This window comes from Medicago truncatula, chromosome 7 (genome assembly GCF_003473485.1).
Source record: "Medicago truncatula cultivar Jemalong A17 chromosome 7, MtrunA17r5.0-ANR, whole genome shotgun sequence".
In the NCBI taxonomy this organism is placed as follows: Eukaryota; Viridiplantae; Streptophyta; class Magnoliopsida; order Fabales; family Fabaceae; genus Medicago; species Medicago truncatula.
Genome location: NC_053048.1, coordinates 11,826,565 through 11,844,256, shown reverse-complemented (window position 1 = coordinate 11,844,256; position 17,692 = coordinate 11,826,565). Strand labels below are relative to the sequence as shown.

Below are 17,692 nucleotides of genomic sequence, written 5' to 3'. Positions count from 1 at the left end.
GAAAGCGCGACGGATTTTGATTCAAATTTAAATATCAACGAATAATAGTCGTTGCCTCTAGACAATTGGTCACGACTATGTTATTTCCATGCCTAAAGAATCGTGAATTAAAATGAATAGGCAACAGATTTTCTTAAGGCATCAAACAAAATATAGAAACTTGTCAATACATGAAAATCCGTCTCCTATACACCCATAAGGTCACGGTTTTTCGTCCCTAGCCTAAAGTTTTGTTGCCTAAGGTAAAAAAATGTTGTAGTGTATAAATAGTTGTTGGTGGACAAAAATGAAAAAGACATTGTCCCGCTATTGGTGTAAATAGCTGTATGTGGACGAAAATGAAAGAGACATTGTCCTACTATTGGTATAAATAGTTGTATGTGGAAGAAAACGAAAGAGACATTGTCCTACTATTGGTACAAATAGTTGTATGTGGACAAAAGACATGTATTACCTACTATCGGTATTGATAGATGTATGCGGTAAGATGAAAAAACAGACATTGTCCTACTATTGGTATAAATAGTTATAGGTGGACAAAATGAAAGAGACATTGTCCCGTTATTGTTATAAATAGTTGTATGTGGACGAAAATAAAAGAGACATTGTCCTACTATTGGTATAAATAGTTGTAGGTGGACAAATGACATGTTTAGTGATATCTCGTGGCCAGACACACTTGGGATGACACTTTAGATGAAAATTGAATGTATTTGCAAGTTGTTCGTATGGATAACCTGCCACTTGAAATGTGATGAAAGTAAAAGGTGTTTCCAAGTTGTTCGTTTGTAGAACTTGCCACTTGACACAATGAGGGAGATAAAAAGGTATTTGCAAGCTGTTCATTTGTAGAACTTGCCACTTGGAACACAATGAACGATAAAAGGTGTTTGCAAGCTATTCGTTTGTAGAACTTGCCGCTTGGCACAAGATAAGAAGTAAAAGGGATTTGCAAGTTGTTCGTTTCTAGAACTTGCCACTTGGCACAATGATGAAAATAAAGGGTATTTGCAAGCTGTTCATTTGAAGAACTTGCCACTTGGCATATGATAAAGGTAAAAAGTTATCTGCAAGCTGTTCATTTTTAGAACTTGCCACTTGACACAATGATGAAAATAAAGGGTATTTGCAAGCTGTTCGTTTGTAGAACTTGCCACTTGAAATATGTTTGGTTGGTGACATCTCTTGACCACACACACTAGGATGACACTTTTGATGAAAAATGAGGATTACAGGTTGTTCGTTTGTAGAACTTGCCACTTGAAATGATTGATTAGTGACATCTCTTGACCAGACACACTAGGATGACACTTTTGATGAAAATGATGATTACATATATTTTAGCAAATATTTAATATTGTTTGGAACGATCCTATAAATGTTCCGACATTTTAGGACTTTCCAGATTTGTTTCTAATTCTTGTTTTGCAGATTAAGCTGAACCGATCTGCTTTGTTACTGAAGCCCAACGAATTATTTAGACCAAGCTGCTTCAGTATATAAGGAAGACTTCAAGACCTAATTGTTCATTCAAGCCGTCTTACTAAAAAGTTTAGATTTTTAGGGTTTGAGTCTTCATGTATTCTGCTCTTGTATCGTTTGTGATGCAAGTTTAGAATCTACTGTGTGTTCTTTCTTGTATCGTTTGTGATACTTGTTAGGACTGTGTGTGAGTATTGATTACTCTTTGTATTACGCCGAAGTTGTGAAACAAGGTGCTAGTTGTTTGTGTTGGAAGGTAACTTCTATTTTGTGTTGGTTTAGGTCTGATAGGTCACTAGGGCAGTTACTGACCATTAAGATAGTGAGATGGGATCTCAGATATAGGAGTTCCTAGGTTGAAGTCTATACGGGTAGGTCCTAGGTCAAATAGTGTAAACGAGGAGTTTTTAGAGAGCTATTGAATAAGGACTACACTAGTGGATTTCCTTCCTGGCTTGGTAGCCGCTAGAGTAGGTGTGTTTGTCACCGAGCTGGGTCAACAAACTCACTGTGTTCTTTACTTTCTGTCTTTTATTTTTCTTATTTTTATTTCTGTTTGTTGCATGATGTTGAAACATTAATCGTAACATTGCAAACGTCGTAACATCATACATAACATATTAAAACAAGTGCGCTAGAATTTTCAATTGGCATCAGAGCAGGCACCCTGCCTATTTTAGGGTGAGCTCTAGGGAAGTTTCATTCTAGCGTTATGGACAAGGAATGTGGATTCGTGAACAGACCTCCTCTGTTGGATAGACCTAACTATGACTATTGGAAATCCCGTATGAGTGCTTTCCTTAAGTCAATTGACAACATAACATGGAAAGCAGTTCTAAAAGGTTGGGAACATCCTGTGGCACTTGGTGAAGATGGTAACAGGACAGATGTTTTGTAGCCAGAAGAAGAATGGACTACTACTAAAGATGAATTGGCTCTTGGAAACTCCAAAGCTTTGAATGCTCTGTTTAATGGTGTTGTCAAGAACATGTTCAGATTAATCAAGCAATAGACTGTGGCTAGGGATGCTTGGGAGATTCTCAAGACTGCACATGAAGGCACAACTAAGGTAAAAAGTGCAAAACTTCAACTCCTTAGTACTAAATTTGAGAATTTAAGAATGCTAGAAGATGAAAGCATAAGGATTATCATCTGAATATTCTTGATATTGCAAATGCTTTCGAGTCTCTTGGAGAGAAAATTTCTGATGAAAAATTAGTTAGAAAAATTATCAGATCCTTACCTAATAGGTTTGATATGAAAGTCATTGCTATAGAAGAAGCCCAAGATATCCCTAAAATGAAAATTGAAGATTTAATTGGATCTCTTCAGAATTTTGAAATTATGATCAGCAATAGGGGAGAAAAGAAAGATAAAAGGATGGTCTTGTCCTCAAATGGTGATACTAATAATTCTCAGGAAGAGTATGAATCTGATGAAAGACTCTTTGAAGCAATTGCACTTTTTTGAAAACAATTCAACAAGGTTCTGGAACTAGCTGAATGTAAACCCAAGTCAAATGATCAAAACATCAAATACAACCTTAGTGAACAACCAGATGACATGAACAAAGGAGGAACTGATGATAAGAAAAAGCATTTCAAAGGAATTCTGTCATGAGTGTGAAGGATATGGTCACATTAGAACAGAATGTACCACTTTTATCAAGAAGCAAAAGAAAAGTCTGTCTGTTTTAAGTTCAAATGAAGATGCTTCAGAAAGGAATTTTGAAAACAATTTCACTAAGCAGATAACTGCCATGACTGTTAGAGCCTCTTCTGAAACAGAATCATGTGATGAAGAGTTAGTATATGATGAGCTAGTTGCCTCATATAAAGGATTGTATGCCAAAAGTACAGAAATATGCCACATGCTGGAAGAACAGAAGAAGGAAAATGGTCAATTGCTGGCTGAAAGAAGTAATAGGGGATGTCCTCAGTGAAATCGCCATTTCTGTCGCGGTGATTTTCGGAGATCAAGCTATTTATTAGCGTTGACTCACAATTTTCTATTTCACCACCGAGCTTTAATTTTTTCCAAGGGAAAGGGGGAAAAGTTCGAAATAACTCACATTTTTAAAAGATTTTAGGTTCGGGGGTTAGTTACGTAAAGGGAAGATGTTAGCACCCTAAATGCCTATAGTATCCTATATGAACCTCTTGTTTTTATTTATCTTATGGCTATAATTAATTTGCTTCAAATAGAATTAAAGTGATGAGTAAAAGAAAGGAAAATTGTTTTTTATGATTTTTTGATTTGGATGGATGACCTTTGCCTACGTACTTGTGAGGGATCAAAATCACGTAGTTCATGGTAAAAAGATTGATTGATTTGTTTGGTATTTTTTATTAGTTTTGAAAAAGTTTTTAAAGTAAAAAGCGAAATGGCAAAATATAACTTGTTTAGTGTTTTTTTTTTAAAGAAATGACTCAAATATGATTAAAATGGATTTAAAGTTTTATTAAGAAAATGAAAATGGGAAGGTCACTTGATTGAAAATTAATGTTTGTTTAGAAAAGAATTTTTGTGAGGTTTTTAATTATTTGAATGTTTTTTTGTTTTTTTATTTAATAATTACAACCTGAAATTATTAAAGCGTGACGATAAAATAAAAGCTCGAGGGGATTTTCATAAAGACGTTAAATCAATATGAAACCCCTTTCCCTTGGATCAAAACTAACCTAATATTTTTTTTTGTATTTTTTTAATACATAAATGTGGAATAAATAAATAAAAGTAAAGGACACATGCATGATTTTTTTCATTTATAATTACAATGACCTAAGTACATTCTAAATCGACAAATAATAAACGACATAATTAAAAAATGTTGAATGATAAAATAAACATAAATATGGAATGCAAAAATAAAATGCAAGAAAAATTAGAAAATGCAAGGGGTGCAAGCAGTAAAGGGAGTGTCTAGAAAGTGAAAAAAAAAGCTGATTGGACTCATAGAGAGGGCTGAGGCGCTTGGGCCTTCCAAATTGGATCTGGGCGGTTGATTTGATCAATGTCCCAGATTCAATCTGGGAAAGGGTGAAGCCTCCAACTATAATTTTGATGATGTTAGGCCTCCAGCTATAGTTTTGATGATGTTAGACGTTTTGGTTATATCTCTTTGATAGTTTTGCCTATCACTGTTTGTTAGTTTAAATGTTGATTAGTCTATACTTTCATTATTTAGAATATTAAAGCAACCTAGTGAAACTTTGGCATTTTCTCTATTGTATTCCAGTTTGGCATGAATCGACTCACATCATATCTGAATCGATTCAGATAAGTCTTTGACTTAGCTTGAATCGATTCATCATGATCATGAATCGATTCATGCTTAAATCGTGTCATCTATCTTTGAGTCTTCTCACCAATCTCTCTGTCTCTATATGAATCGATTCAACCTGGATATGATGTGCTCTCATCTATCTTTGAATCGATTCAGCCTAGGTTGTCCAAGACACTAAAAGTAAGATGTGCTCTATTTGTCAGTTTCATATCATTAAGTACATATAATATCTCACAAATCAACATTGATATTCCTTGTTTTTCACTTACTCCCAAAAGATTGGGAAAGGTTTGTTTTGTTCTAGTGTGTGTAGGTTTGATGATGAATGAAACAAGTCAATGATGATGCTCCATAATAAGCTCCTTATCTCTTAAGGACATTATGAGCAAAAGTGTGATGAAGACGTACTCGAGGACTTTAAATAATTAACCTCACCATAGTCTTATCATGTTGATTGATCACGAGTGACCTCTCAATCATCATTCTCATTGAAGCACTCTAGCAAGGGAGTAAGTATGTTTTGATAGTAGGTAAAATTTTCTAGGAAGATTCAAATGCGCTTTGATCCTTCCTTGAAAATATCTCTTTTACCTCTCTCGTTTTGTTTTTTTTTCTCCTAAGTTTTTAATAGCCATTATAGACTTATGTTTGTTTGTTGTCCTTCATCCTTTGTGTGCTATATTTTATCTTGTGACTTTAATTGCATGCTAGCTTGTATTACAATTGCGATTGCTTACTTGCTCTTGTTTTGGATGTTCTTTGATGACCTTCTTTCACATAATTGTCGGTATGATCAAATGTATGCATTCACATTTTCAAATTTCATTCTTGTGCATAATTTTTTGTTTTTTAATCGATTCACTTATGTTTCACTAACAAAATGAGTCGATTCATACTGAATCGATTCATTAAATATTTGAATTGATTCAAACACATAAAAAACGCTATTACTATCGTTTCTGGTTCTCTTAACACATAAAAATGGGGCTCTCTTGTTCAATTAGATTGTAGTGGTGTTGACATTGAGGTTAAGGACACCTTTGCTAACTACAACAAAATATACTTTGTGAAAAGTGTGTCTAAAACTGGTTTTGGAGAGTTAAGCTTTTCAAACTTTAGCCCTCTTCAATTGAAATGTGCTGATAGATTGTTGCATTGGGTGGTTGTGAAAATCATTATGAGTAAGCAACATAACTATGGAAGAATTGATGACTACGATCTTAGCATTATGTGGTTACTTAAGAACAAAATCAAAGTCAATTGGCCTCTTTTCTTCTCGAACCGTATGATATCATACACGAATGATAGCAAAAGAAAACTCCCTTACCCATCATTCATTAGCCGTCTTCTAAAATCTAATCGTGTTACTAGTGTGGATACATTACTCACTAAGCCTAGTGAGGTTAGTGGATTAGATACAAAAGCGGTTCAAAAGAGGCACTATGTCCATGACTCCAAAGGAAATTGGTATTATGATGACAATGGTGTTTGGTACTATGATTTTATAGTTGTTGCCGAAGGAACGGATTTGGAGTCGGTTATCAAAATGATGGAAAACATGGATAAAGAGGATTACAATATTGAAAATGATGTGGATATGGAAGATGGTGAAGAAACAAGTGATGACGATGAGGATCTAGACTATGATCCCGAGGTTGATGACGATCATGTCGCCAATCAAAATCATTCAAATGCATCACTCAGTGAAGTCTTGTTAGGGATAAAGGATCTAAAGAAGTACATGTCTCAAAAGTTTGATGCTCAAGACATGCAGTTCAAGGAAATCAACAAAAGGTTTGATGCGCAAGATTTAAAGTTTAAAGAAGTCCATGAAAGAATAGATTCTCAAAATGCATCCATTCAAGATATGCGGGAGTCCATTCAAAAGTGGAATGATCTTGGGGTGAACACCGATACCTTTTTTGCCTCACCTTGCCTTGACCAAGATGATATTGATGATACTACCACCCCGAATGAAGTTGTCAAACAGGGAGAATTTGATGATTATTTCATGATATGTTATGTTTAGGAAAATTTGAAGATTAAATCTATCTTTGAGTCGTCTCACCAATCTCTCTGTCTCTATTTGAATCGATTAAGCCTGGATATGAATCGATTCAATACTTTATCTGGGCAGCTTGAGTCGTTTCAAGTATCTCTTGACTTGCATCAATCTTCATTCTATCTCCTTTGTCTGGGCTTGTGTTTCTCAGTGTCTGAATCGATTCATTATTTAATTGAATAAATTCAATCAGTTGGTTTTGTTCGAAAAATATGTCTTCTTACTCATTACTATATATATACACTTCTCTCATAACTCCAAATTATTGAATCATTTGCATCTATTCTCTCTAGGTCTCAAAAACTCATTGCTCATACATTCTTCAAGATTAAACACTTTTTATTAGAATCACTTTGTCTTTGAGTGTGTAGATTCTCTAGGGTGCTAGTTGTAACACTCCATGCGAATAATACATTTATTCAAGAAATAGAGGCTACGCCACATTCAAAATTCAAAAACCAATAAACATGTATATAAACCTCAACAGTTGCAGCGGAATATAAACCAGAGTAATCCAAATATATACATATCATGAATCAATAAATTACATCACATAGATGCATCTCAAAAATCCCAAACAAACGGGTAAACTCCAAACATAACAGAATCCAAAAATAAACTAATCTAGACCGACGCAACAAGCCTAGATCAGAGCCGGCTCAACACCGATATCGGAGAAATCTCCCGATATCACCAAGCACTACTCCTGCACAACGTCTACCCATCCATACAGACAGGTAGGCGGTTAAAACCACTGGGGGTAAGTATTACATTATCATAATCCAAATAACAGTTATCATGAATAGTTCAATTAACATCATGCATTTGATTAATAATAATCACACATTAATACTTACATCACACCTCAATATCTCACATCAATAATCATCAATCACATGGACAATTATCAATTCACAAATATTCATTCACAATCACCAACCACATTTATCATGAACAATCATTAATCACATTTCATGAACAATCACCAATCACATATATCAATAAGACTCATGCCATGATATGCACCTATTGACACATAAATGCATGTGGTACCAAATCATTTCAGGGTCGTCACCCATATCCAGATCTCAAAAGATCTCTGCTAGGCCGAAACCCTATAACGAAATCAAACATCGTATCTAGATCTCAAAAGATCTATGCCAGGCCGAAGCCCTATAACTAGATCTCTTCTAGGCCGAAGCCCTAAAACTAGACCTCAAAAGATCTCTGCTAGGCCGAAGCCCAATAATGAATAAATCATCATCTCAACTCGACTATGATGCATGGACATGTATAAAGACTCGATAATGTGACAACAATCCACAATTTCAACCTCAATATATAGGACGACACTCAATTATATTGATTATCTCCACACATTGCATTATCAAGAAAACATGCCCACACACAATTAAATCATAGTATTCATCACCACACATCAACATGATTATCAATAATCAACAATGTCATTCAACATCAACTATCACATATAGTTTCACCAATTCAACATTTCTTACACATTTCATGATAAACATTATATCCAATATAATCATTCATTCATACAACTTCACTTAGTTATATAAACATAGCCACCACAATTCTTAAGACAATTGGTTCGAGAAACAATCCCGACTAAAACTATACCAAGTGGCCACCGGCCAACATTGACGAACTCCAAGACAAAACGACATAGACAAATTGAAAACCTTCAAACAATCTTAATCGACAATATATTCATGAAGTTAAGTCGTCTCCGGATCATTAACATTAACCCAAGCACAACTTAAGTTCATATGAAAACCCCGTTTTCACAACCTTTCACTTTCCCACCCGAATATCACTTTCTACTTGATTAAGATGTTTGACCACTCTTGCAAGTATTACCTAAGTCTATATGAGCTGTAGGTTCAACTTGCAAGCTTTATTAGTTTACAAAATTTGTTTTCGACAAAGTTTGGAATTCCCAAAATTTCGCAAGTTAAGACTCAATTCAAGAATTTCAAGTATAGGCAAGCAATCATTGTTCCAGTAGGTTTTAGGGGATTAACAGTAGTTAAACATGCTTAAAGAATCATTTAAGAAAACTCGAATTGGCCCCCAAAGACCCGGAACAAAAGATCAAAGTGGCTGAAACTGAACATGTTCGTTTAAGCGACCACCTGGTTCGCTTAAGCGAACAAGTTACAGTAGCAAACCACTTTGTTCGCTTTCTGGTCGTTGACTGGTCGCTCACCAGTTCGCTCAAGCGACCACATGTTCGCTTAAGCGAACGAGTTCCAGTAGCTACCAGAAAACTTCGCTCACTAGCTCGCTCACAGTTCGCTTAGGCGAACTGAACCCATAAAAAGTATGAATGTTCGCTTACTAGGTCGCTTAAGCGAACCTCTAAGCGAACCATCACAGGTTTACAGAAAAAGTTACGGGTTAGGACCCCTTTTCATCCCAAATTCCCAATTTTGATCCCTCATTGCCCAAATGTGTTTCCAGAACATGTTTATAGGTCAATATGACTAAAAAGACTCACAAAGACACGATCAAACTTGAAAACACTTGACAATTGAACCAATTCATCATTTTCACCAAAACACCAACAACAATTCAAATTCTCGTCCTCAATTCATGAATATGTATACCCAAGCAATGATTCATCAACCACAACATCAATTAACAGCCATAACATCAATTGAACAAGAATCATAACTCAATCTAACAACAACTTAGCAAAATTCACCAATTGAGCACAATTTTCACAACTTATCATTTGTTCCTATTTGAACATGTAATTTCACCAACAATCATACAATTATCATCAATTCATGCATACAAACATATTATCACAGTTGGAGCACGAATTTAGCAATAATTATCCATTATGCAAAAAATTCATACAACATTTGAAAATTTACAAAAATGATGATGATTATGATAAAGACTAATCCCCTTACCTTAGATTAAGATTAATCCCAACTTAGGCTTCAATTTAGCTCCTAAGCTCACTCCAATCCTTGATTCTTCAAGTTCTCCTTCTCAACCCTTTTTCTTCTCTTCACCACTTTCTCTCTCTATCTCTCTCTAGAAAATATCTTATAAAATGAATGAAGTGATATTTTTCTAAGACTACTCATTTGGCATACCCCTTAATGGGCTTAACCTAGTTTCTAGTGGACTTAACCCATTTCTATTCACACCAAAAATAATTCTACACTCCAAACGATATTTTAACTAATAACGGTAAAATGTCACTAACAGTCACTAAACGGTAAAATCTCAATTTAGTCTAGTAACTTAATGAAATAACTTTTCTCACTAATCACTAAAAGTAATTCCACCAAAATTTAATTTTACCCGTTCTCACAAAATGACCAAAATACCCCTAAGTCCAAAATGACTAAAATACCATTCTAACACGGTGGAAACTTATGAAAATGCACCCAATGATGAATAATCACACACAAGCATATATAAACACATAATAAAAGTAATTAAAATAAATCTAGCTAAAAATCGGGCTGTTACACTAGTAGGGATTGTAAGTTGGTTCTCTCAAGAAGAAGGATTGAGCTTAATCAAGGCTTCAAAGGAAGTGAATAATCTCATTCCACCTCCAAAGGGCTTGGGGGTCTTTCTAACCGTTCTTGAAGTCGAAGGGGATTTGTTTACCAGAAGTAGCATTGAAGACTCGAGTGAAGAGATCGAAGGAGTGCACGGGTAATTCAAGGATCCGAAGATTCAAGGAGCACCAAATTCAAGGGGTACTTGAAGTTTGGGGGAGTTTTGTTTTATATAGGAGTTGAAGAATTAGGGCTTTAATTTGAAGGAACTCTTGTAAACATTGTAATCAACTTTTCATACATAGTGGATGACCTTGGTGAAGGCGTACTTCATCAAGTAGAGTAGAGCCCTTAGCGAGGACGAACAAGGGTGAACTACTATAAACATCGGTGTTCTCTCTCTTTACTTTTAATATTGCACTTGATTATTTGAACAATTGATTAGTGAATTGTTAGTTTTGATCTAAGTAGTGTTTTCTCAAAAGATTAATCTAAATCCATTTGATTTAGGTTAAAACAATTTTCCTTGGATCAATTAATTGCAATACCAATTCAATTATTCAAATTCACGTGTTTTGTGTTTTCAATTGATAATTAGGTTTATTGTCAATTAGGTTTTTGTTTCTCTCTCTTCACTTCTCCTTTTTCTTGCTGGTTTTTGGCTGTCCTCTTTGATGATTTTTTCCTTCTCTTTTAAGGCCATTTGATTTTTTTTTTTTTTTTTTTAAAAAAAAGGAAAAGATGTTTAATGGGAATTAATGAGATTTGAAAGTGGTTTATGATGCTTTGATGGAATTGAATGCGTTCTGATTTTGTTTTGGAATGGAGAAAGCTGATTTGTGTATTTTGCCACTGACGGTGGCACAGTAAAAAAAAATTCGGACCCTGGAGCTTAGACATTTTTTTGACACTTTTGGACTATTTCTAATAAAATAAAAAAAGGTAAATAAAAATAACATAAATTACAACAAAAAGAATAAACATAAAAATAAAAATAAAAGATGGAAATAAAATAAAATAAAAACTAAATAAAAAATAAAAAGACTAATAATAAAAAAATAAAATAAAAAAAGAGGGTCCGAAATCGAACCAAAAAATGAGGTATTTTAAAATACCTCTCTGCCGAATTTTTCTTTGAAAAGCCAAAGAATATTTCGGGTCAAAGAACGTATGAAAGTGGGATCTTCGGTCAAAAATGTGGTATGACAGCCGATTTGCAATATTTCTTCGTGATTTACTTCAAAATCCCCTAAAATTGTTATGTTTCGGGAAAACTAGAATTATAGACTCAAATATAAAAAATATTACAAAAGTCCTGAAATCATAGGTAATTGCTCTAATACTCCTCTTCTGTGATGTTAAACCCTACAGAAAATAACTGAAAACATGTTAAGAATAACGTAAAAAGATCTATTATCAACAACTTTATTATAAAGATGTTTAAGGGTATAAAGATGAAGTACATCTTATTCCTCCCTCTCTTTCTTTGGCCTTCTGCTTCAATTTACTGCAAAATGTGTTGGAAACGATGTAAAAGTACAAAAAATTCATTATTTATACCTTGCTTTACAATATTTATATGAATTGGAGTTTTTTCATGTTGTTTCTTGTAAACTAAGTTAATAAGGGCCGTAAAATGTATACATAAATTAATGTCACACTTATCAATCTATAGGTTAAATTAATTTAGGCTTAATTGTACTTTTGGACCCCTATCTTTCCAAAGGTTGCGGTTATGGATCCCTAACTAATTTAAATACAAAACAGCCCCCTATGTTTTGATTCTTTGGCAGTTTTGGACCCCCAAGGCAAAAAAAAATAAAAAAAATTGACACGTGGCACCTCACTTATGATGTCACGTCAGCGTTGACCGAGTCAACAATGGACTGGGGGTCTGAAACTGCCAAAGAATCAAAACATAGGGGGCTGTTTTGTATTTAAATTAGTTAGGGGTCCATAACCGCAACTTTTTGAATGATAGGGGTCCAAAAGTACAATTAAACCATTAATTTATGTATACATTTTACAATCTATTTTTGCATGCATGTGACTTTTGCCACAGAAAGGGAAATCTATAGGTTAAATTAATGTGCTTCATTAAATATTATTAGAAGAATGATGCCACCAAAATGAAAGGGATATCATTAGTTAATACGGTAAAGTGAAATTCGTTATGGACATCGGCTAATGAAGGGCATGACAATATTATAAGTCTCACTAGATAAAGTCAATGTGATACTTAATCAATCGTAAAGTCAAAATATTGTTCTTCATATTTAGTCACACATATAGTTGCTTGCACTAGGGGTCAAGGTAAACTGAATTTTTATCTTCCTTAATTGCTTCCATGTGCTAAAAGCACGATTTCCAATATCTCATCCTCTTTTATTAAGTAGTTAGTCTCATTCTCGACTCCATTCATGAAAGATCTACATTATGAAGAATAGTCGCCAAATTTCAAACAACTATAACATTGAACTTAAGATTTCTAATTTAAGTGTCCTCTTCGAAGTTCACTAATTGAGATTTCTAATTTATCTTAATTGATTTGAAACGACGATAAAAGATTATGATTCTCGAAAAATATTCATAAATAGCTTAAGAATCTTAAGTATGCAAGGATTCAAACTTATCTCATAGATTTTGGAAAAGTATGTTCTTTACTTTTTATTCTATGTCGAATGAGGTTTAAAAATACTCTCAAGCCTCCTCAGTGGATGTTGCATTTGAAATCCTCTCAAACTCGTCTTCTTTCAATGTTGGTAGATTGGGAATGCAGTTTTCTTGTCTCTCTTTCTTGAATCCTTCAAAATTTCTCTTTGTGCTTGAGTTAGAAAATCCTCTTCCTTTGATCCCTTTGATTCCATATAATATTTTTCAACGATATCCCAAACATAGTTTTCTCCAAGAGCCTTCAATTTCATACTCCAATTACTACATGTGTTTGTTCCCCTTTAAAAGTGAAACTAGGAAGGGCGCTTCTCCTTTTAATACCATGATTATGAAAAATGTGAAAGTTATAGAAAAACATGAGGAATTGAGCAAGAAGAATACTTTGTTTTGTTGCTTAGTTTTTAGGTTTTTAGTTGATTACTAACTTACTAGCTTAAAAATGATTAATAGTGTTTTACCCCTGTAATATAGGTCATTTTCGATTTTGTCTTCTGTAAAATATTTTTTTTTGGAGTTCATCCTTGTAATTTGAAGATTTTTTGTTTTGGACCTTCATGAATTTTGACTGTACGAAATCGAAGATATGGCAGGGGGTAAACCGAAATTTGCTCAAATTAACATAGGGGTAAACCGAAATTTGCTCAAATTACAAAGGTGGTAAACCTAATTTTGCTCAAATTACAAGGGGTGAAAATTTCCATGAAGGTTCAAAACTAAAAAATCTTCAAATTATGAGGATGAAATTCATAAAAAATATTTTACAAGAGGGTAAACCGAAAATGACCTATATTACAAGGGGTAAAACACTGTTAACCCATTTAAAAATGGCAACCCTACGAATTTTATACGCTCCAAGGTTGAATTCTACACACATTATGATAATATTCTCCACACTTTTCCCTTAAAAAAAAATATATTCTCCACACTTTAAAGGAAAGTTCTATGTCCTTCTCTCCACTACTTATATTTCATACCATGTCTATCTACTCACACATCATGATTATATTCATCTAATTCTAGATTATCTAATCCAGCATAATAAATAATAAGTTGTTAAAGATCACGAGTAATCTAGAAAAATAACATCGATAAACATAAAATACTATTGAAATCCAACAATATGAAAACATTAATTAAGTTTAATGACAAGAAAATAAATTTCATCAAGTCTAGAAGAAACATTGTTTTTCAGCACCAAAACCCTCCATGATAAGCAACAAGATTGATAGAGAAATCATACAATCATCTCCAAATCCTCCAAGCAACAAAATCCAAGCTTAAGAAAATATCATGGAAAATACTGAGATGTCCCAGGTTCAAATGGTGGTGGCAACTTGGGAATATATTTTCTAGCCCAAACATGTTTCCCATTAATGGAGAACTTCATTATTGGCTTATATTCAAGAAAATGGTCAATCACATCTATAGCTTCTGGGCGAACCACAAGACGTGCATACATCGACTGCTCTGGTGAATTAGGTTTTTGCATGATAAGCTTATCGATGATGTATCCGAATTTTCTATTTGGACAACAAAAACAGCAAAAGAAAAATTAGGGTTAAAATATCAGGATAATGAATATGAGAAAAATATGTACAATAAAATGATAGAGTTATTTAATTATCGTAAGGTGTGATGCAAATGTTAATTATTCATATATAAATCAAATTCTATTACTTTTTTTCTATTATTTTAAGAAAAACTTAGATTGCCGAGGCATCACATGAAACAGAAGGCATCTCAACTAAGGTGATACCCCATAAATAACATTAATCACAATTTTTTGCACTTTTTTTATTTATAATAAATGTATTTTTATGTTCAATTTTTGTACTTCTCGATGATTAATAGTTGTCAGGAGTATCAATATACTCTCTCCGTCCCTATATCTAAGCATCATTTTATTAGAGGCAAAATGTGCTTACATATAAGAACGGAGGAAGTATTTGGGATGTCTAACAACACTATTACTATGATGCAAGTGCATTTTCTAAACTATGTGGTGAACCTTTAATTGACCTTACATATAGGGGATAAACAATACATCTAATTTAAATTTATGTGTGTATATGTTAATAATTAAGTAATGCAATTTTGTTTTTTTACAACAAATTGAAATATTTCATATTATATAACAGAATACATTTATATAAATCTATACAATTAATTAATTAAAAATATATATTTAACACTATAATTTCAACCTAAATAACCAATAAAATAAACATTATTTTCTTTACTAGCACAAATTTTTACCAACAACTCATAGTTAAAAATAAAAAGTAACAATAGTAGTATGCAAATTCAAAACCAAGTGAGGGAAAAAAATTTGATATAAGAAATAATGTACATGACTATGGACGTAAATGAATAAATAAAATCATAAAATTAGTACCTGGTAATGAACTCTCTAAGTTCACTCTCATAGATAGGATAACCTTTAGAAAATGTCATGAAAATGGTCCTATCATCAATTGGCTGCTTGATCTCATTCCTCTTATCATCATTTGGCGCAACAATACTAGAATCACAAGCATAAATATCATCCAAATTTAAATTGGCCAATATTTCCCTAACATCTGGTTGAATTTGTTGTGGCACCATTCCAATATTGTTGGGATAAGAATACAACATTTGTTGTTGCATCTTAATAGCCATAGTATATTGAACTTGTTCAATAATATCCTCAAAAGCTATAACACACACATCATTGATTAACTTGGTGACATCATTGATTACTTCGAGGCGTTTTTTATGAAAAAACTCAAGTGTCAAATTGCGGCACAATATGTGTTGAATCAATGGCAAATTTGATTGGCCTACAAAAGTGTTAGGGTAATGAGAAATTTCGATGCAATTCAGGATGACAACAACCTCATCAGCAAGGTTGCTTAGCATAACATTTGGCCAACTTTGAAGAATCTCTTCTACTAAATTACATTTTTTTGATTTCCTCTCGATCCACATTATGAAAGCCATTACATGTATCGACTGAGAGGTATCACGACCAAGCTCTACAACCAAACGAGAGAAAAGTTTCCGATCAACACTGTGAAATAGGATGAACTCTTCTTTGGTGATAGTCACAATGAAATTTGGGTTTGGATATGGAAGAATGGTTGGTAGAACGGAAGACATTGTTAGCTGATTTTATTTTTTAGATGAATAGCTAATGATGAATATGATGATGAAGATTATTAGCTATAATTTATAAAGTTGTGGTATTATTAAAATAATCAATAATATTATTCTCTTTTGACTGTCTTTAAATGATTTTTTATTTATTTTGACCAATACTTTTTAAAAACTAAGCAATGACTATTTTCTATTTATAAAAATATTTAAAAATTAATTTTTTAGGAACAATCAACTTTTTTTTTTTGTAATAATGGTAACAATTTTTCAAGAATAGAGTTATTGTAAAATATATTATTATAAAGTTATCATATTATTTAATAATATTATTCTCTTTTGACTATCTTTAAAAGACCAAATTTTATTTTGACTAATACTTTTTTAAAATGACAATTTTTTATTTATAAAAATATTTAAAAATTATTTTTTTAAGATTTCTTTTTGTGGTTGTATATGCATTGTAAGGTATGTATTAAAATTATTCTTTTTTCCATTTGATATAATTTTTTTTTTCATTTTAAATTTTCCTAACTGTGTTATTAATTCAAAATTCATTTGATATAATTTCTTTATTTAAAGGATAGTCTTGAATTTGTTATGATTATTATTATTATTATAAAAAAAAAAATTAGCGTAAAGACGGGCACTCACATGCTTGTTTTTCCGCTTTTTTTATTGCACCGTCGTTTGAAAATTATGTAAAATGTTTTTTATGAAATTTCGATTTTGGTTAAAACTAAAAATATAAATATTTGTTGTTTTCAAATTATAACAAACCAAACCAACCATTTTTTTTTTGAAGAAGCTAAACAAGTATATAAAAAAACCAACACAAGCTCCTCTAGTACAAGGTGTACCAAAGGAAGCTAAAGTATCCAAAAATTAAAAAAGGAAAATCCACAAGCTACCACAATGTAGCCAAGAAAAATAAAATTACTTTAAAACCTGGAAACATAATAAAGGACTTAACTTCCAAACTGAATACTCAAAATCGAATACAACATAATAGGGTTTGAGCCACCAAAAAGCTTGGCGTTTAACTTTTTTCAATAAAGATAGAAGTTGTTCCGATTTATTGTGAAAAGTCTCATATTGCGATCCTTCCAAATAGTAAAAAGAGTTAAAATCCAAATAATATTAAAAGCCAAAGTGAAAGTTAAAATCCAAAGTGAAAGTTAAAATCTAAATAGAAATACACAGGGGGGTTGAATTGTGTTAGTTTTTTCTTATTTTTAAACTAAGTCCAGAATCTAAGGCAGCATATATAAAAGATAAAAAGAGAAGAGAAAGACACAAAGTTATTATCCTGGTTCCTTCCACATTCCGGAAGTAGTCCAGTCCCCCTTGCACTTCCAAGGAGATTTTCACTATAATCCAATCTGATTACAAATGCTCAAGCACACAAGCAAGAGACTTCAAATACTCAAGCACACAAGCAAGAGATTTCATATGCTCAATCACAAAAGCAAGACACTTCTAAACAAACAAATTACACATAAATAA

At 32.8% G+C, this 17,692-nt stretch overlaps 1 protein-coding gene across 1 annotated transcript; it reads right to left on the bottom strand.

Annotated features, from left to right (window-relative positions):
- Nucleotides 1-14,342: 14,342 nt before the first annotated feature.
- On the bottom strand, nt 14,343-16,192 carry LOC11437158 (uncharacterized). Its single transcript, XM_003622262.1, has 2 exons — nt 15,450-16,192; nt 14,343-14,574 (listed from the first exon to the last, which is right to left on the bottom strand). The coding sequence occupies exons 1-2, from the start codon at nt 16,190-16,192 to the stop codon at nt 14,343-14,345; spliced, it is 975 nt and encodes a 324-aa protein (XP_003622310.1).
- Nucleotides 16,193-17,692: the final 1,500 nt, after the last annotated feature.

Bases quoted from the DNA above. Each gene is read 5' to 3' on its own strand.
- LOC11437158 (XM_003622262.1), bottom strand. From the start codon at position 16,192: ATGTCTTCCGTTCTACCAACCATTCTTCCATATCCAAACCCAAATTTC. The intron at 14,575-15,449 runs GTACTAATTTTA...TTGTCCAAATAG, and splicing joins CTTAGAGAGTTCATTACCAG to AAAATTCGGATACATCATCG.